The sequence below is a fragment of the Phoxinus phoxinus genome (assembly GCF_949152265.1).
Source record: "Phoxinus phoxinus genome assembly, chromosome: 14".
Classification (NCBI taxonomy): Eukaryota; Metazoa; Chordata; class Actinopteri; order Cypriniformes; family Leuciscidae; genus Phoxinus; species Phoxinus phoxinus.
In genome coordinates this window covers 34362354-34383334 of record NC_136889.1, presented here as the reverse complement: position 1 = coordinate 34383334, position 20981 = coordinate 34362354, and the positions used below count along the sequence as shown (strand labels likewise).

General features: G+C 43.0%; 1 protein-coding gene across 3 annotated transcripts in view; it reads right to left on the bottom strand.

The window, feature by feature from the left end:
- Positions 1 to 303: 303 nt before the first annotated feature.
- The window catches only part of tp53bp2a (tumor protein p53 binding protein, 2a), a 33173-nt gene continuing 12495 nt past the window's right edge, over positions 304 to 20981 (bottom strand). Inside the window, exons 9-19 of one of the 3 annotated variants that reach the window (XM_079634771.1) lie at positions 20326 to 20509; positions 19147 to 19197; positions 17448 to 17570; positions 15972 to 16096; positions 14737 to 15091; positions 11893 to 12623; positions 11194 to 11329; positions 7741 to 7876; positions 6506 to 6672; positions 3881 to 4080; positions 304 to 1024 (exon numbers count right to left, since the gene is read on the bottom strand). In XM_079634771.1, the coding sequence (XP_079490897.1) occupies positions 983 to 1024; positions 3881 to 4080; positions 6506 to 6672; positions 7741 to 7876; positions 11194 to 11329; positions 11893 to 12623; positions 14737 to 15091; positions 15972 to 16096; positions 17448 to 17570; positions 19147 to 19197; positions 20326 to 20509 (2250 nt within the window). In that variant the 3' untranslated portion in view covers positions 304 to 982. The remainder of the gene's footprint in view (positions 1025 to 3880; positions 4081 to 6505; positions 6673 to 7740; positions 7877 to 11193; positions 11330 to 11892; positions 12624 to 14736; positions 15092 to 15971; positions 16097 to 17447; positions 17571 to 19146; positions 19198 to 20325; positions 20510 to 20981) is intronic. The other 2 variants (XM_079634772.1, XM_079634773.1) reach the window with 2 other exon arrangements.

The window sequence follows — 20981 nt, the reverse complement described above, 5'->3', positions numbered from 1 at the left end:
GGATTCAATATTTTTTGTCAACTTGTTTAATTTAAATTAGGACACGTTTTGTATTTATTTTTTAAACGGATTGATAATGGCCTTAAAGATCTGAACTTACACATGACAAATTGTGCAACTTAACTCTGTCCAGACTGTCAAACTAAGAAATGATGAACATGCAAAACCAAGAGATCCAACAGAATATTAATAATTGATTATGCTGTAGTCAATGCATGCCTTTTTCTTATTATATGAATATTTTCTGCATTTTCTGTCTTTTGCCAGAAAATTCTGTCAGATAAAAACCTGAACCTAGTTTAGTGTTTAGTTTTTCCCTCATATTTAATAAGAGAAAATATTGTCCTTGTATTTTGATGGTTTAGTTGAACTCCGGGTGATTAAAAACACACGTCACTTTCAGCCAGTAAGACCAAAGCATTCACACACACAAGAGTTTGAGCTGTTGATGTCGAGACCATTACACACACACACACACACACACACACTTCACTCGCATGACAACTGTTGTGGCTTTTATTCTTTGATCACATGACACTGCACCTCCAGCTGGCCTGAAGATGTAAAAGCAGAAGAAAGGAATGCATAATAAAATCTGTCACAATATCACGTTCATCTGCAGTCTCAGTGAACGTCCATAATGGAGGCAGAACTTCACAGTAATAACTCCACTGGTCCCGCACGGCTCAACACATGTACATGTCAGCTGTTACACACTGTGCACGAGGAACACATCTACATGTTGTCCAACATCGCCCGTCTCCAGAATCCTTCAATAAAGCGCCGAGTACAAAACACAGGCCACAATAACCCGGGAAAATACAGTCTAGTGGAAAAAGTCTTGATATACACATATAAAGTTCATTCTAATCTGCTAACTCTACTCATGATCATGTGACACACCGGAGGAGCATCACAGCAACATCCGGCAGGACTGAGGAAGCAGCGTGATGAAGAGGAGGATGAAGAGGAGGATGAAGATTTACGCCAGACTCCTGTGCCGAGGTTTGATTCTTGGATACAACTGTTGAGGAAGAAACCAAGATGATTATAATACACACACACAGTTTCTTTGGCTTTAGCATGTCAGTTAGAAATATCACTCATAGATTCTCATTTGCACACCGACAAATCTCTCGAGAATCACGACTTGCTTTACGGCAACGACGCCATAAATAAGCCTAGAGTTTGTAAATAGTGTGAACGAGCACAAACTATTATGATAAATTGCAGTAATCATGTCTAATGATGACATCATAACGGCCAATGTTATGAAATTATGCGACGTACATTTAACTTTATTGATGTCATCTGGCATTTTGTAATGTTTACATTACTATCAAAATACACAAATGAAATGATACAGTAGCCGAGACTATAGGCGATTTACTCGTGATTTATCTGCAATCATGTAAACACGTCAAACGCGGTAGGCTACTTTATTATTATAAAGTATTCTAACACTTGACATAAACGTATTATTATCCTATTACCATCATCAGTAGTTCAGTAGAGTATGCAGAAGCCTCATATTTGCATGAAATCGTGAAGCATTACCTGGTCGACATCATGCTCTACCCTACCGAACAGGGACCGGTGTGGGTATTGACGGCAGTGCAGGTACTCCACAGCGACTCTAGGGGTCGCTGTTTGACAAAAACACAATTTCTACATAGTGTAACTTTCATAAGGCGACACCAAAGCTAGACGAGTACAGCGCTGAGCACACGTTTCTCCATATGTACACACAACAATAACGCTTACTGCTGTAAACTTCATCCATTATCAAACGGCTGTAGATCAGCTCTGAAGAGACTCATTACTCCGCTCAGCAACTTATAAACACGTGTCTGGGCTGTTAGCTTGTTAGCTTGTGTGCTGTACACCGCGTCACACAACACACACTCAATGCAGACGGTGTGCTGAGAACTGTAAGTGTGCAGACAGTTTAATCAGAAGATGCTTCATAAAGACGGCACACGTCGCGGATACAGGCAGGATCTCTGAACACAGACTCGAGCAGTCGAGCCACGAACGCCGCGCAACGTGAGCTGGTCGATATTACGTTTGTGAAATCTAATTACATGGAAATGCATGAAATATGTAAGGGATAATGTATAGCGGGGCGGTTGTTATAGCGAATACAACACCGACAGGCTGATCAGGAGCCGACACGGAGCGGAGCCTGAAGGTGTTGTATTCGCTACAACAACCGCCTCGCTATACATTATCCCGCTTATTACATGGCTACCTACCAAATAAATCAATAATTTGACACAAAATATTGATTTAAAAAGGAATTTATTGATTTAAAAACTATTTATATGGCTTCCGCTAAAGAAAATAGTCCGTTCTGTCTCTACGGTTAGAATCCTGCGTCCACCATGGCAACGCTCTGTTTTTCATGGCAACGCTCTGTTATACTAGCAGCGGTGTGTTATCAAGAAAACAGACCGCATTCTACATTAGAATTCAACCAAGCCATGTAATAAATCTGTTTATTAACATATATGGGTGACCAACTACAAGGGAAGAAGAGGGCCATACTTTCAATATTTTACAGAAAACAGTAAATCTCCGCGCTCGTGGCTCGACTGGTCGAGTCTGTTTTCCAGAGATGCCTGTATACGCGACGTGTCTTTATAAAGCATCTTCTGATGAAACGGTCTGCACACTTACACAGTTCTCAATGCTTCGGTGTGCATGTACGTCCCTCATTATACCGTTAGTGTGAGGCTGTTCTGAGCCGTGTTAGTGGTATTAACTAGCGATTTACTTTTACTAACTCTATGCCCCATATACTAGCGTTATAAGCGAATCAGTTTTTAGAGATAAAACTCTTTGCATTCGATTATCATGAAAACACATCCCAGAGAACAGTCGACTCGGGACACGTGTTATTAACCCCTAGGTTCATTTTGTGTCAGAATTGTCCTTTAAACATCGTAATGTAATTTTTTTCCTAAAATTGTAATTGTACATTTAATATATTTGATAACAGCATTTCAGACAGCCGTCGGGCAGGCCGCTAACGCATTATGGTACACAACACATTAGCCCGGGACGCCAGGCTAGTGATTAGGCGAGCACTGAACTACACAAAACATGCTAAAAACGGTCTTAACTTTAGGACAAACCCAATACTGCCCTAACTTCAAAATGAATTAATAAAATCACATAATAAAGCCCTGTCTGAGAATGGCGTCACATTTATTAATGATACAAGAGGAAGAACAGCGATGTTTGACGGTGGAAAGACTTTGTGAACACCCAATGATGTGCTGCACTTTCAGACAAACAATTTGACAAATAACTACCGTATTTTCCGGACTGTCAGTCGCACTTATTTTCATAGTTTGGCTGGTCCTGCGACTTATAGTCAGGTGCGACTTATATATCAAAATTAATTCATTCTGACTGAGATGAACCAAGAGAAACATTACCGTCTGCAGCCACGAGAGGGCGCTCTAGTTACGGTAGACTCCTATGAAATAAAAGGATTACGTTTTGCCTTTCCTTCCAAGTTTATCAAAACTTTACAGCTTCTTTTGTTTCTCCATTGTTCAGTGTTCCCGTTTTACTTCACAGCAGCTGTTTGTGTGCCGTTGGTTGCTTGGTAACAGACCTGAGAGTTGATTACCGAACTCAATGGAGGGGTTTAAGATTTCCTAACTACAGATAAGATGAGATTTTGTAAGATAGGATAAGAATCCTAAATCACCTTAAGATTTGCTTCTGTAATACAAATTAGGGAAAAATCCTAAATTAACTTGTCAGATCTTAACTTAAAGTTTCTGTAATACGCCCCCAGGATCCTACGGCCATATTGCTTTACAGTGTATGGTCTCTACTCTAGCGTGTGTGTGTGTGTGTCACTCACCCCCAGCAGGTTTCGGGGGGCGTACCCCTCTCGGTTGCCCATGCGCACCCACCACCACTCGGTCTCGTCCTCGTCCTCCCTGCGGCTAACGCTCATGCTGTCGCCCTCTCTGAAGCACAGCTCGTCCTCCTGCTCGCTCTCGTAGTCCCACAGGCCGTACACCACGCCTCGGTTCATGATGCCCATCTTCTCCTGCACACCTGTGAACACAGAGCACAGCGGTCACACACACACAACGCCGAGGCCTGCTAGCCGCTTATAAGCAGAGCTGCAACGGGTCACAAAACTCACCGTTCAGATCATTTACGGTTTTTGAGCCATCGAGCGGATCATTTAAAAAAATAAAAAAATAAATGGGGGGGGGGGGGTGGTGCGGGGGGATGTGACTTTGCTTTTCATTTATTACTTAAAGCTCACATGAAGTCTTCCGATACCACATCAAAAACTACTAGCCTAACTGATAAAGTTCAAACATTATTAAACACAAGTGATTAAACAGTCAGTGATAAAATAAGAACAAATACACACATTACAAACAGAGATGAATAAATAAAGTTACAAAGTGTAACAGTAATATTCAGGTACAGAAATTTATAATTAAACCTAAATGTAAAATAACACTAATTGTTCACTGTAGAAATTAAATATAGGTTCATCTTTGTTAAAACTGTATTTAGTTGTTTTATGAACATTAATGACACAGACAGCAGGAATATTAGTGTAGAATAAGTTTCACCGGCGGGGGCTTTTAAATCACTCATTTGAAAGCGAAACTAAAATGCACACGTCCACACGGGTCTTCATGAGGTTCGGAGCAGAGCGAGTGTGTTCAACTAATTCCTACCATAGAAATGAAAACACTCGGCCTGCTCCCGTGGACACACCACATTTCATGGTGCAGTTCATATTCAAATATGAATCGAAAAACACACTTAACACACTAACACACTTACTGTATGCGAGTTCATCATCTGTGCATATGAATAACGGCAATAAATATAACCACAATTCTTAGAGAATATTCAGTATAATGAAAATTGCATGTAAACGGGAATGAAGAGGTTTGATTGTGTAACATACTGAGATTAAAAGATTAGTTCACTACAGAATTAAACTTTCCTGATGATTTACTTTCCCCCACATTTAGGGATGTTAACCGATGACCGTTTGACCGATGGTTGACCGTATCAGTCGGTAAAAAAAAAAAAAAAGTGCTCTCTAAATTAGTCTATTATAGACAGTGGACTAAACGCTACTACAGTTAGCATCTCATTTCAAGATCTTTTTGTGTGAAGTGAACAAATCCCTCTCACTCAATCTTTCATAACTCGCCCGTTTGTACCATAGACAGTGGTTTTTACTTAATAAACCAATAAAAACATTCGGCGCGAGGTCACAGCGTTTGGGTTCGCGCGCTCACAAGGTTTGCAGAAAGTAAAGGCTACAGGCTAACACACTCGAGGGTAGAGCCAGCGCAGACGACGGGAGGAAGCGTGCAGAGAAGAGTAGTGTGTGTGTGGGACCATTTCACCAAACAGAATGACACAGATGTAACGTAAGTTGCAGCTTGTGTGATACAGCGCTTAAATATGAAAATACATTACAAATACATTTCAGTGGTAACAGATAAGGTGATGATGATCATCATCTTTCTTTATTATTGTTAGCACTACCTCAAACTAAAGCGGCGTCTCTTCGGTTCGGAGCTGTCATTTTCTGAAATGAGCCGCGGCAATGTTTCAAATGAGCTTCTAATGCTAGACAAACGCCTTTATTTTCAACGCGATCACCTTGTACCCAAACCATTTCGAAACTAAGGAGCCATTTGTCCGCCGATTACATACAAGCTCCTCTGCGCCGCGTTTGCGGGACTCGCTGTTGGGGATTTTAAAAAAGTGACGTGAGTGGAAGGGCGGCGCCGGTGTAAATTCGGCACAACACCGGCGCCGTGTGTGTGTGTGTGTGTGTGTGTGTGTGTGTGTGAGCGGGAGGCAGAGCGGCGGAGAGATGCGACAGAGTTGTGAAATTGCAGGCGCGGCTCGAAATGGCCGTTATTTCAAATAGCGTAACATATTTTAAACTAATCGGTTAACCGGTTTCAACCGGCTAATGAGGCTCGGTGGTCGGTCAAGAATTTTTTTAGTTTTCGCCATCCCTAGATCCAAGATGTTCATGTGTGTCTGTCTTCAGTGGAACAGAAATGCAGGTTTGTGAGGAACACACTCCAGATGTTCTCCATATAGTGACTTCAATGGTCCAGCGGGTCGAAGGTCCAGATGTGAGTTTCAGCTTCAAAGTCTCTCACGATCCAGCCGAGGAATAAGAGTCTCATCTAGACACACCAGCGGCCATTTTATAAATAATAAAACATTGACATCTGGACCTTCGACCCGCTGGACCATTGAAGTCACTATATGGAGAACATCCTGGAGTGTGTTCCTCACAAACCTGCATTTCTGTTCCACTGAAGACAGACACACATGATCATCTTGGATGACGTGGATGAGAGTAAATAATCAGGAAAGTTTAATTCTGCAGTGAGCTGCTCCTGTAAGTCCACTGTAAATGATCCCATGATTGGTGCAGTGTAACCGCAGTGCGTGTGTGTGTGTGTGTGTAACGCACCGTAGAGGAACTGCGAGCACTGTGTGTATCCCTCCTCCATCTCCTCACACTTGTCCGCTGCCGTCTGCAAGTCGCTGTAGGTCATGGCGAACACAGCGGCCCCAGACTCCACCAGGAACTTACACACCGACACGTTATTACAGGATGCCGCGCAGTGCAGGGGAGTCCTGGAACACACACACACACAGGGTTACGGCTGGAATGAAGATGCGCACGCACGCACACACACATTTTAGGTTTCAGACATTTAAATGCATTCAATTTATAGCAAACCAATACATTTATAGTTTGTAAAAAACACAATGGTGTCTATGGAAGCAGCAATAACAATTATGTTCAAATATATTTGCCGACGTGTGTTATTCATATCAGACACACAGTCGCCCTATTGGCCCAACCCTATTACTGAGAGAGGAGTCAATAATTTTTTTTCATTAAACATGTAGGCCTACAGTTACTGTAGAATATGACCGAACACAACTTTACCATGGTCTCGCAGGCTTTTTTCACATCACTTTTTATTTGCCTACATTAATAAAATATGTATTAATAATAATAAAAAATAGATTGAAGCAAGTCAAAATACGCTCGTGCACTTTCTTTTATAAATTTGAATTCCGTAAAAAGTGTCTGGTAAAAAATATAAGCGTCTGGTAAAATTGGGCAAAAAAGTTAATTTCCCACCCTGATCAGGATATTATTGCAGACCATATATATCACACACCCCTATGTGTGAGTGTGTGTGTGTGTGTGTATATGAGTGTGAGTGTATGAGTGTATAAGTGTATAAGTGTGTGTGTGTATGAGTGTGAGTGTATAAGTGTGTGTGCGTGTGTATGAATGTGTGTGTGTGAGTGTGTGTGCGTGTGTGCGTGTGTGTATAAGTGTGTGAGTGTATGAGTGTGTATGAGTGTGTGAGCGTGTGTGTATGAGTGAAGATATGAAGACATATCTTTTTCGGCAGCATTTAATCCAGTAATACTAACACACTCTTCTCTATTCTAACAACAACAACAAAAAAAAAAAAAAAAAAAAAAAAAAAAAAAAAAAAAACTGTACGTTGGATTGTACTGTGAAGGGTCATAGCACTTACATACTGTTGGTCTACTGCTAGTTTAATTGCTTCTATTGTTTCTCATTTGTAAGTCGCTTTGGATAAAAGCGTCTGCTAAATGAATAAATGTAAATGTAAATGAGTGTGTGTAAAAGTGTATGAGTGTGTGAGCGCGTCTCACCATCCGTCGCTGTCCGCCGCGTTCACACTGACTCCGTACTGAACCAGGAATCTCACGATCTCGGTGTGACCGGCACACACAGCGTTGTGGAGCGCAGTGATGCCCTCGTCGTTCGGCTGGCTCGGGTCCTCCACCTGATGGGGGACAAAAACAAAAAGATTAATTGTATCCATTATATTACCGTCAGGTTCTGTCACTATGGCAACCCTCTACAATACGAGTAAATCACTCGCATATGCGACTAAATCTTCACTCTCCGTCAAGCGATCTGTACTATTTCTAATCAGCTCAATGGATGTGTGCAGCATACCTGTGTTTGACGTACTGTAAACTCTAGTGTGAGGCGCACGACTCGCGGGCCATTTGCTGAGAGCACTGTGTTTCTCACACACGCGCAGAGAGAGAGAGAGAGAGAGAGAGAGAGAGAGAGAGAGTGTAAAAATAACGGTTCGTTTTGGAATTATTCAGCTTTTCAGAACAAGCGGAAGATGTGTTGGTTTCTCCGGTAGTGGGCGAAGCTAACGCGTAAACGGCTAAATCTCATTGGCTGCGCATGCGAGACTGCTGCGAGTAGTCAAACTTTAAAGGACAAGTTCTGTATTTTACACTTAAAGCCCTGTTTTCAGATCTGATTTCGTAGTTTTTGTAATACCGTACCTCACAGCACATCCAAAACAAGTCAATGGAGTTGGACAAAAACTATGATAAAACCTGTTGGGAAAGCATCTTTTGTGTGAGCATACCAGTGAACACCCCTGACCACTCGCTGAGTTTCACGTCTTTGTAAAGGAAAGTTTAATGCGTTTTAGGAAGGATTATTCCAGTGCACCTATGTAGCCATTGTGGAGGTGGGGGTCCTTTAAGAAACTTGTCCTTTAAGAAAGCGCATTTCGGCCGCCTGTATCCAGGATCTTGTCCTTTCGGTCATCACCCACAGATCATGACCATAGGTGAGAGTAGGAACGTAGATTAACCAGTAAATCGAGAGCTTCACCCACGACAGACCGGTACATCGACCGCATTACTGCACTGATCCGTCTGTCAATCTCCCGTTCCATCCTTCCCTCACTCGTGAACAAGACCCCAAGATACTTGAACTCCTCCACTTGAGGCAGGAACTCTCCACCAACCTGTACGGGGCAGCCCACCCTTTTCCTATCCCCACTGGGGACCTTGGCCTCGGATGATTCTCATCCAAGCCGCTTCACACTCGGCTGCAAACCGTCCCAGTGCATGCTGAAGGTCCTGGTCTGAAGGGGCCAACACGACAACATCATCTTCAAAGAGCAGAGACGAAATCGTGTGGTCCCCAAACCGGACCCCCTCCGGCCCCTGGCTGCGCCTAGAAATTCAGTCCATAAAAATTATGAACAGAATCGGCGACAAAGGGCAGCCCTGCCGGAGTCCAACATGCACCGGGAACAAGTCTGACTTACTGCCGGCAATGCAAACCAAGCTCCTGCTTCGGTCGACAGCCCTTAGCAAAGGGCCCCGGACCCCATACTCCCGGAGCACCCTCCACAGGCCGCCACGAGGGACACAGTCGAATGCCTTCTCCAAATCCACAAAGCACATGTGGATTGGTTTGGCAAACTCCCATGAACCCTCCAGCACCCTGTAGAGGGTATAAAGCTGGTCCAGTGTTCCACGGCCCGGACGAAAACCGCACTGTTCCTCCTGAATCCGAGGTTCTACTATCGGCCATATTCTCTTCTCCAGTACCCTGGCATAGACTTTCCCGGGGAGGCTGAGAAGTGTGATCCCCCTGTAGTTGGAACACACCCTCCGGCTCCCCTTCAAAAAGAGCCACCCCGGTCTGCCAGCCCAAAGGTACTGTCCCCGACTGCCACGCAATGTTGCAGAGGCGTGTCAGCCAAGACAGCCCCGCAACATCCAGAGACTTGAGGTACTCAGGGCGGATCTCATCCACCCCGGTGCCTTGCCACCGAGGAGTTTCTTGACTACCTCGGTGACTTCAGCTTGGGTGATTTGGACGAGTCCACTTCCGAGCCCTCAGCCTCTGCCTCGGTTTCCTTAATGGAAGACGTGTCGGTGGGATTGAGGAGAACCTCGAAGTATTCATTCCCAGTTGAGGCCAACAGCTGCCCACCTCCACTGTAAACAATGTTGGTAGGGCACTGCTTCCTCCTCCTGAGGCGCCGGATGGTTTGCCAGAATCTCTTCGAGGCCAACCGATAGTCCTTCTCCATGGCCTCACCGAACTCCTCCCAAGCCAGATTTTTTTGCCTCCACAACCACCCGGGCTGCACTCCGCTTGGCCTGTCGGTACCCGTCAGCTGCCTCAGGAGTCCCGCAAGCCAACCAGGCCCGATAGGACTCCTTCAGCTTTATGGCATCCCTTACTTCCGGTGTCCACCACCAGGTTCAGGGATTGTTCCCTCGACAGGCACCGGAGACCTTACGGCCTCAATTACCAAGCGGCCGCGGCGACAATGGAGGTGGAGAACATGGTCCACTCGGACTCAATATCTCTGGACAAGCTGTAACTAGCAAATCAGGGGGGCCTGACTCCCAATCACACCCCTCCAGGTGTCACTGAGGGCAAGGATACTCGCTAAGAGGGCAGGATACTCAGCACTGCTGTTCGGCCCGAAGGCGCAGGGAAGCGACCCTCTCGTTCACTGGGGTGAACTCCAACACATGGCGGCTGAGCCCTGCCTACAAACTGCTGCCCGATCCACTAAGCACCGCCCCTTACGGTCCCTCCTGCAGGTGGTGAGCCCACAGGAAGGCGGCCCTACATCGCTCCTTCGGGGTATGCCCGGCCGGACCCCGTGGGGGGTCAAATCATATGAAATCTAAACACCGGTCGACTGAGGAAAGAGTGTCCATCAAGCACAGCATTGATACATGATACACTACCTGATCTGATAGCAGAATGATTGTGAGACATACGCTTCCTTTAAGTTTTGTTGAGGGAGACTGTGTTTCTGTTCTTAAACCAAAGTGCTGTTAGTTATCTGTGTCTCTGCAACGTCTGTCAGCGCAGCGCGTTTCTCACTCGATCATGTGGATATTATTGTTATTCTCATGAGCATGTGAAATATTATAAACACGATAACCATATTCTGATCGCTGGAGTTTCTGACGTCACAAACTACCTTGTAACCAATCAGATCAACGTGTGATCGTCAACCAGGGGATCTCTAACCTGAGTGAGTGGAGGCGGGGCTCATTTACATATTCATAGAACCGCTTATATTAAATGAGGCATGGGTGTTACATTAAAGCTATTTTAAGACATGACAAGGAAAACTTTTAAATATGTCATTTTGGTGAGTTTTAAGGGATAAAATGATTGACTATAGGGGGACTTTAACGATTCCACAGTTTTGACCAGAAATGTATAATAAAACACTAATAATAAATCAGTCACACACTCACGGACATGCAGTATATGTTCAGGTTTAAAGTGTGAAAAGTAACTTTCCTCGTTTATGATGCGCTGCACCAGATCCAACTCTCCCTCCAGAGACGAGTCCAGTAAGAGAGCCAGAGGATTGAAGTGCACTCTCATGCTGTGCTCGATGCGCTCCGATCCGGCCTTGCGCAGGTTTGTCCTCTTCCCCTGGACACACAACACACACACCATGCACAGCATTCAGTGTTGAACTCTCATTTTGATGAACCGATATAGATTCTAAACAGCTTGAGAACAATATGTCACGTTCAGTGACCATAAACTGGATATTTAATAAGAAAAATAAAGAATAATAGTTCTAGAGAAGAACATTTTGATACATTTATGCACTATATTCATAATATTTTTACTTTACCTGTTGTTCAATATTTAATGTTTGAATAAATCCATCATGAAAACAAGCTGACAAACAATCTTTAAATTGTTTTAGTTAAATTTGAGTATTAGAGTAGAAACATAATTATGTTACATTAAACTTATTACTAAAAAAACTGCCTTGAGTGCAATTTACATGTTTGTAGTCAGATCAGCTGTTAATTCACAGAGATTACTGGAGAAAAACACTGAACCTGATACATACAAATTAATCAAAGTCAGAAATGAACTGAATCGAGGTCGGAATTGAATCACATTGCAAGCCTGTGAATCTAAATCTTTGTAATTGTGATGAAATGTGTGTCAATATCAAGTGTTCGCTAGACGGGACTTACGGGTGGAAAGCGAACCTGTCCGGTGACCTCCGGTGGCTTCATGCTGAAGGTGTCTTCTGGAGGCTCCTGCTCGGCTCCGCTGGGATAGGGCGGTGGAGGGTATGGAGGGAAGTCTTCAACGAGGCTCTCAGCAGGAGGAGGAGGAGGAGGAGGAGGGGGAGGAGGGCTGGCCGGCTGAGGAGGTGGAGGGGAGATGGCAGCGTGGGGTTGTTGGGCCGGAGGTGGAGGGGAGATGGCAGCGTGGGGTTGTGGAGCCGGGTGTGGAGGCGGAGGTGGAGGAGGAGGAGGGACGTTCTCTGCCGGTTTCGGTCCCTGGAGTGACGCTCCTTCAGCTCCTGCCGGCGTCTCCTTCTCCTCGTCTCGCGCAGGACTCGCTGTGGTCTCCATCGCGGCCAGAGTGGTCTTCTGGTACAGGAGCTTCTGAATGTTGGGGCCGCCGGGGCCCTCGGGCTCCGTGATGGAGCTGCGCTTCTTCAGGGGTCTCGGCGCGTTGTAGAGTCTCTTGCGGAGAGCCTCCAGGTCCACGTCGCTCTGGTGGCGGTAGGGGTTCGTGATGAAGGGCAGGAGCTTGGTGGGACTGAGGGGTCTGGGAATGCGCTCGGGCTCCTGGGGTTCGGGAGCGTGACTGTGGTCCTTCTCAGTCTCGGGGACACTGGGCGGGTCCAGGTACGGGTTCTCAGGGAGCTGGTTCTGAGACGGCTGGCCTGTGGATGTCACTGGCTTTCCGTAAACTACATGGACAGGAATATTATAAAAAAGAAAAGAAAAATGAATCAATTATAATTTTTTTACATTCTTAAAGGTGCAGTGTAATTTTTAGCGGCGTCTAGTGGTGAGGTTGTGAATTGCAACCAACAGAAGTTACGGTGGCCGACAGGAAGTGATGTCGTCATCTGAGACAGCAGAGAGAGTTTCTTTACAAAGATCAATGAAGAAATAAGGTTTACTTAATTGTTCAGTAAAACGATGTTATTGTGAATATTATTGTGACTTGTCCATCATTGTGTCAGTGTTTTATTCGCTGACGTTAGCGCTTCTTATGAAGAACAACATCGTGACGAAATGTGTTTGTCCGCTCAGGGCCACCGTAGAAACATGTCGATGTAAGTGGCCTCACGGTGTGTGTAGATGGAAATGGCTCATTCGAAGCTAATAAAAACATAACGGTTCATTAAGTAAGGTCTTTATACACCACTGAAAACAGTTATGTGTATGATATTGTATTTCTGTAACAGATCCTCCTAAATATTACACACTGCACCTTTAAAGGCCCATTCATGTCAAGAACGATGACTATAAAGATAACTTTATTAGCGTCCAGACCAGGGGACGATATCGTTCTGTTTATTCGTGCTTTTCTGCCGCTTTAAACACTCGAGTTTGTTACAGCAGGATGGATTCTGATTGGCTGTCAATGTTTGTATCGTTCATCAGGATAATATCGTCCAACGATATTGTTTCTGTGCTATTATCATTATATCTTGTTTTTGTTTTTTACGATTTTTAGAATGATATCTTTATCGTTATCGTCATTAGTGTGAACGGGCCTTAGGCATTTTATCCAAAGTGACCTACAAGCAATTTGTCACAGAGCCAACAATATTCATAGTGTACAATGGCAAGCTAGATTAACGCTTTGATGTACTTCTAACTAAATCTTGAATTAACCTGTGTGATGTCAAACAAAATCGGGCAAAAATGAAGTTCAAATTGGGAGTTCATATCAAGATCTTTCTGTTAAAGTTCTCTCCGGCTGGTAAACACCTGTGAACTCCCATTGGTCAGTGTGGTGATGATGTAATAGGTGGGTGTGGCTCTGAGGCTCCGCCTTCTTTGAGCTGTAAATCTGCATTTCTTCTGTTCAGACGCGAGTACAAACACGAGCACACTGGAGAGCCGCTTTATAGTAGAAACTGAAGCTGTACTTCTGACTGAGAGACACTGACACTGTTCTTCATGTTTAATACTGTAAAGCTGCTGTATAAATCAGTCTATTGTATAAAGTGCTGTATGAATAAACGTGACGTGACTGTAGATCTGAATCTCAGAGCTGGAGTATCTCCTCATCACTGTGATCAGATGCTTTCTGAACTGCTGTGCTTATTGATATTGTGTGTTTATTCTGTTACTGAGAGGAAAGAGCTGCTCATGTTTACATATTCATCTAAACGTAAGAATAACTTTGGTATTGTCAGTAATATTTCAAGATGAACACTTACTGGACTGAAGCGGTATCGCTTTCAATATATCCATTAAGATCAGCAGGCTTTTGAGGAAGGTTTATTTGTCCATCTCTCAATCATCATTGTATTGCGCTGCATTATCCGTTTAAAACTACAGAGCTTTTGATCATAAAAACGAATAATTTAAATATCATCTTACTAAGAAATATTATTGGCAGATATGGAGTGACGACTAATATTTATTTGCATGTTTTCTTTCGGCATTGATGTGAATGTGATGTGAAAGGCACGGATCCAGTCATGTGTGTGTAATCCGTTGCAAGTCGCTCTGGATAAAGCGGTCTGCTAAATGTCCTGCTGAAAACGGGCCTGACTAGGGTTGGGAATCTAAAATCAATTCCAATTTTGGAATTGAATACTTGACAACATGAATCGGATACTTGTAATAAAATAAAAATGCCGATTCCTCTTATCGATTGCTTTGTGAGCCTTTAAATATGACTTTAAACCGTTCAAGCGTGAGAGACTGTGTTCTGTGCTGCACATGTGTATCAGTGTATTGGACCCGTGCAGCTCTTAAAGTGACGGCGGCCTATAGGCTATAGTTGTACCCCTGTACCGCTCTGGATAAAGCGGTCTGCTGGATGATGAATGGACTCACCGCTGATGAAGTTGCGGGTCTGCGCTCGGCCCAGCGCCCCCGTCGCGCTCTGCTGCGTGTACATGCTGTAGATGGAGCTGGTGGCCAGCATCTGGGGCTTCAGCAGGACGTCTTTGGCCCCGGGAGGGTCGGCACTGAAGGGGTGTACGGTGGCCGCCGGAGGAGCCTCGGGCTTCGAGGGGAGGGGTAAAGTACCGCCCTGTGGTAAAGCATGCTGGGAGCCAGTGGGCGGCTGCTGGGAGGATTTACTCTTGCCTGGGAAGGTCCCGGCGTTGAGGACCGTCTTGGGCAGGCTGGCCTGTTTGGGTTTACTGGGAACTGGAGGAGGAACCTTGACTGTGTTCTTGACGGCGCTCTGAGAGTAAAGAAACATCCGTGTCACTTTGTAAATATCAACCTGATGGTGTCGGCATATTGAGACGGAAAGAACATGTGCACTACAGGCCAAACGTTTGGAGTCTCTTCTGCTCACCAAGGCTGCATTTAGAAATACAGTAAAACAGTGAAATATTATTATAATGTAAATCATCAGTTTTCTATGTGAATATATAGTAAAGTGTAATTTATTCCTGTGATCAAAGCTGAATGTTCAGCATAATTTCTCCAGTCTTCAGTGTCACATGATCCTCCAGAAATCAGAATAATATGAGGATCTGATGCAGAGTTATTAGCGCTTAATTATTATTATAGATTAGAAGATTATAATCTTATTGTTATCAATGTTGACAGCAGTTTTCACAGCTATATATTTTTTGGAAAATATGGTTCAGGATTCTTCGATGAATAGAAAGTTCAAAAGAACAGCATTTATTTGAAATAGAATCTTTGTAACATTAAAAATGTCACTTTTGATCAATTTGATGTGTATGTGCTGAAGAAAAGTCTCAATTTCTTTCTTTTTGTTTTAAATTCTGACGGTTTCCACAAAAACGACTGTGTTCAACACTAACAATAATCATAAATGTTTCATCAAATCATCATATTATCCTGATTTCTGGAGGATCATGTGACACTGAAGACTGGAGTAATGATGATAAATTCAGCTTTGATCACAGGAATAAATTACACTTTACTATATAATCACATAGAAAACTGATGATTTACATTATTTCACTGTTTTTACTTTTTTTTTTTTTATCAAATAAATGCAGCCTTGGTGAGCAGAAGAGACTTTTCTCAAAAACATTCAAATAAATTTACATTCGACACTTTTGACCGGTAGTGTGTGTCAGTACCCGTGCGTCTCTGGCGAGGTCCTCGCTGCTCTGGTTCTTGCGTAGAGAAGCTGCAGGCGCTTCGATGGACTCAAACATGGAGGCGGGGCGCACCCTGGGGTCCCGCTTCTGCACCTCTGCTTTATCTGGAGCACAAGCACGGGTTTAACTCACAGTACACATCAGAGTCTGTTCACACTGGCCACTTCATGCGTTTCTGTGATCTGATGGCTATCCGATCGTGAAAAGACCAGGTGTAAATGCCCTCCGAAACGCATATTTAATTAAACGTATATTAAATAAATGCATTCGAGACGGATTTGAATGCGATCGCTCAAACCACTCAGGAGGTGTTCTGGGCCGCGTTCCAGACGAAACTGCAATCCTCCCAACAATGCTAAAAAATAAGCTTGTGAGAGCGTTTTTTAGGCTATAGGTCATGATATAGCCAGATATGACAGCGCTACTGCCACAGCTGAGCATCTATTCATTAAACCAACGCGCAAACTATCGCAAATCAAAGTGAAAGTAAATCACAGACGCTTAACACACAATCATCTTCAATAAAAGTAAAGAAACTAAATGATCTTACTAGTGCTTTTGCCTCTCTCTCATATCGCAGTCTTTGATTTTGAAATTAGCTGATGATCAATAAAATGCAGCTCATAACTGTTGCTTTCGGGGACGTGAACTCCATTAAATCTGCATATAGCGCGGGAACTGAAGATCGGATTTATATCCGTTTTGCCAAAACACATTTATGTGATCAGGTGTACATGGAGTCGCTTTGATAGTTCAGAGAGCTATCCGATCTGAGAAACGCATGTGTAAACAGGGATGAGTCGTTCATGAACGTCCGTCACGTGACAAATGGACGAAAGACTCGGGAGGTAAAGTAATTATGTTCCCTGTAAATTATTTTTGACTGAATTATAATGATTTCTTAATTCAGAACATGATCAAGAATGTGCAGGTGCATGTTTTCTGGGAATTTGCCTCTTAAAAATACAGGTGACACTCAAACATTTTTAATATGGTGCAAAAATTCATTTATTTCAGTAATTCAACTTAAAAGCTGAAACTAATATATTATATAGACTCATTACATGCAAAGTGAGATATTTCAAGCCTTTATTTGTTATAATTTTGATGATTATGGCTTACAGCTTATGGAAACATTTTCACAATATTCTAATTTTGAATTTGGGGTTTTCATAAGTTCAAAATGAACTTTTGCACAATATTCAAATTTTTCGAGTTTCACCTGTATAACATTTTAAGTCTGAATGACCATAAATGACGGAGTATTTTAAGACTATGTTGCTGCTATGTGAAAAAAAAAAACAGCAAAACACGCCGGCGCGTCTACCGACCCCAGAGGGTTAAAGCTATTGTTCATTTTGATGAACGAGATCGAACAAGAGAGTCAGTAAGATGATCTGAACTTCCCATCACTAGCTCTGCGACACAGAACCGGTGAGGGGTGTGTGAGGTTACCTGGGTTATTGGACGCCTGGGTCACCAAGCGTGGGAGACTGGTGGACCCGTTGCTAATGGAGGACTTGGCATTGGCCGAACTCCAGTTAGACGACTTCGAGGACACTTTTGCTGAGTGCAGCCCTGCGGAGATAAAGCAGCTATGATGCGGTTTCCCATGTTCACCTCTGTCAGTGTGTAGTGTTGCTGTCTGAACACACTCTGCAAAGCTCCAGTTATCCTCTAAATCAGTGTCACTGTTTCTGGACTCCCTGAAATTGTTTCATGCTATGAAAATAGAGAACTTATAATATATATGTCAAAGCACTTAAGTGATGGTCATATTCATTATATTCACTGTAAAATAATTGTGTGGGTTAAAGGTACAATATGTAAGAATTTTGCAATAAAATATCCAAAAATCTCTTACACAGTGTGATATATTTCCTGCAGTTGTGTACTTACAATATCACAAAAGTCTGCAAAGATTTTTTATTTCAGAGAAATTCCCATTTTAAATAATGTCCGGAAAAATTTTCACCTGTCAATGACGCAATATCCGCAATATCCCCGTTTTCCGCTCGTACTGCCATAGCCATGACGTAACCATGGCGACAGACGTGGACAACTGCGTAACGTTTAGCGGCACGCTGTTCTTATTCCGTTCAAACATTATGGACCATGGCAAGCAGACTTTGGGACAAAAGGAGAACTAAAATGAGGCTCAATATCAGCGTGGTGTTTTCGAGATGCCAAGAGCTAGCGTCCGCGACTAACTTGGACTCGACAGAGCTTCACGAGTCACGACTTGACAGCGACGCCGCTCTTGAACACTCTTTATTAGACAGGTGAGCAAATATACATAAAACTAATCAGTGTTATATAACTCAACATGATGAAATGTTAGAATATGATCTGTATGTTATTCTAATGTTGCTCTAGCTTACTAGTAAACTGCTAGTTTCATATAGCAAACGAACTAACACATAGAATAACATTATAACTCAACACATGTTTAGTGTGATAGTGTAACGTTAGAGCGAGTGACAGCGCTGCGTTTCCTCACAAGTTTAATTCGTCTAATAAACTGTCCTGTGCGAGTATAATTCAGCAGTTGCCGGTAGTTCGGTAGAATTAATCCTTTTTCCTTTATATCCGCGGGACTCGCGTGTGATATCTGTCTATTATTAGCAATCGCGACGTTCATACCACTGTAATGTTAAAAAACATGAAGGATTTCACTCATCCATTAACATTATTAGATCCATCAGCTCGACAGCAAGTCCCAGCATTCAGCTCGTCACTGCGTCATCAACCTACGCCTGTGTTACTGTAAGAGGCTAGCGGCCCCTAGCGGCGGAAAACAATTACATAGTGTAGCTTTAAGCAAGTGCTGGTTAAGTAACGTGATAACTTCGTAGTTACAAGAGGTTAAGGTTAACAATTAATCGATAACTTGATCGTTAATTAAAACAATGGTGGATTATAGGAATATGTGAACTGACACACTAGTGCATACTTACGGTTGTTACTGTTAAGCTCCACATTATTATTACCACATTATAAAGCGCCATTAATGTTTTTGTGCACTTTATTACTGTGCCAGATCGCGCGGTATCTCTTCAGCAAGCCGACGCGCGCACACACACTGACGCGGATGAAGCGTAGAGTGAGTTGCAGAAACACAATCATGTAAAGCAGTGAGACGAGATGATCTTACCGGTGCTGACGCCGCTCTCTCTCCTATTGCGGCCCTGGCTCTTGGCATTAGCTGATGATAAATAAAATGCAGCTCATATCTGTCGCTTTCGTGGAACAGAACAGAAGCAACACGAGGAGTTGAGCACAATATCTCGGACTCCAGAAGCGCATACGCGGTTTGTGACTGTAATATTATGATATCTTGCACACTGAGAGATTATTAAGCGTATCCATCATGTCGTGTTGCCCCATTAAAAAGCTGGGATAATTTTTTTTTAAAACCTAGATAATATTTTATATTTACGTAAAAATCGTATAAATTGTTTGGATGTACACTACGTTGAAAAGTTTTAGATCTGTACGATTTGTTTGATGTTTTTACACTGAAGAGTAATGATGCTGAAAGTTCAGCTTCGATCACAGGAATAAATTACATTTCTAAATATTTTCACATACAAATAAGCCATTTTAATTTGTAACATTATTTCAGAATATTTCAGATTTGCTGTATTTGTGATCAGATCAATGCAGCCCTGATGAGCAGAAGAGACTAAATTAGAGACTAGATTAATTCATCTTACCGATCTAAAACTTTTGAACTGTGGTGTATATATAAATATAAATCTAATATATATTGTTTTTCATGAATACATTTAAAATAGTAATTTGTATTTTATTAGCACTTTAATTAGATTGTTTATGAAAAAAATGACACATTATTTGCATATAGAACTTCTCGTGTAAAATAACTCCTCTAAGTGACCCTGGATCACAAACCCAGTCTGGAGCCGCACGGGTATATCTGTGGCAATAGCAACTATACAGCATATGGGTCAAAATTATAGATTTTTCTTTTATGCCAAAAATCATGAGGATATTAAGATCATGTTCCATGAAGATATTTAGTAAATGTCCTACCGTAAATATATAAAACATGTATTTTTGTGAGTGAATGCAGCACAATCGTGAACATAAATGCACAACTTTGGAGATTTTCTCAATGTTTAGATTGTTTTGCTCCTTCAGATTCCAGATTTTCAATAGTTGTGTCTCGACCAAATATGGTCCTATCCTAACAAACCACACATCAATTTAAAAAATGTTTTTTATTCAGCTTATTTTATTAACGATGTAAAAAAATTGACCCGTGTGACTGGTTTTGTGGTCCAGGGTCTCAGATGTGAATGTGTGTGCAAACCTGCGGCGGGAAGAGCGCTCTTCTCCTGATGCGGGGCCGTTGCAGGGCCTTCTGGGTAAGTGTGTTTGATGAGCAGGTCCTGTTTGCTGGAGCCCCGGGGCATCGTGGAGGACTGGATATACGGGCCGACGGCCGCCACACGGGACACTACTGTCAGCGGAGCCGGCTGGCCATCGGGAGGACACTGTGGAGAACACCCACATCACATCACAACACTGAATACTTCAGAACGGAGGCTCACTATTGGCCGACACTGGTCATGTGTGTGATGCTGGCCAATAGTGAGCCTCTAAAGCGCTGCTACACTACATGAACTCACTCAGAGGAACACACAGAAGAACACCAAGAGTTGAATAAAGTCGTTATTTTAGTTTTTTATGCGCACAAAAAGTATTCTGGTCGCTTGATAAACTTCAGGTTGAGCCGCTGTCGTCACTCGGACTATTTTAAACATTGTCTTTACTAACTTTCTGGGCCGGCAAGTTTCAATTACAACAGAAGCCTCTGGAGGAGTGAGACACTCTCAGATTTAATCACTAATATCTTCATTTGTGTCCCGAAGATGAAGGAGAGTCTGACGGGGAACAACATGAGGGAGAGTCATTACTGACTGAGTTTACAGTTCTGGGGGAACTAACCCTTTAAATTGAAAATTA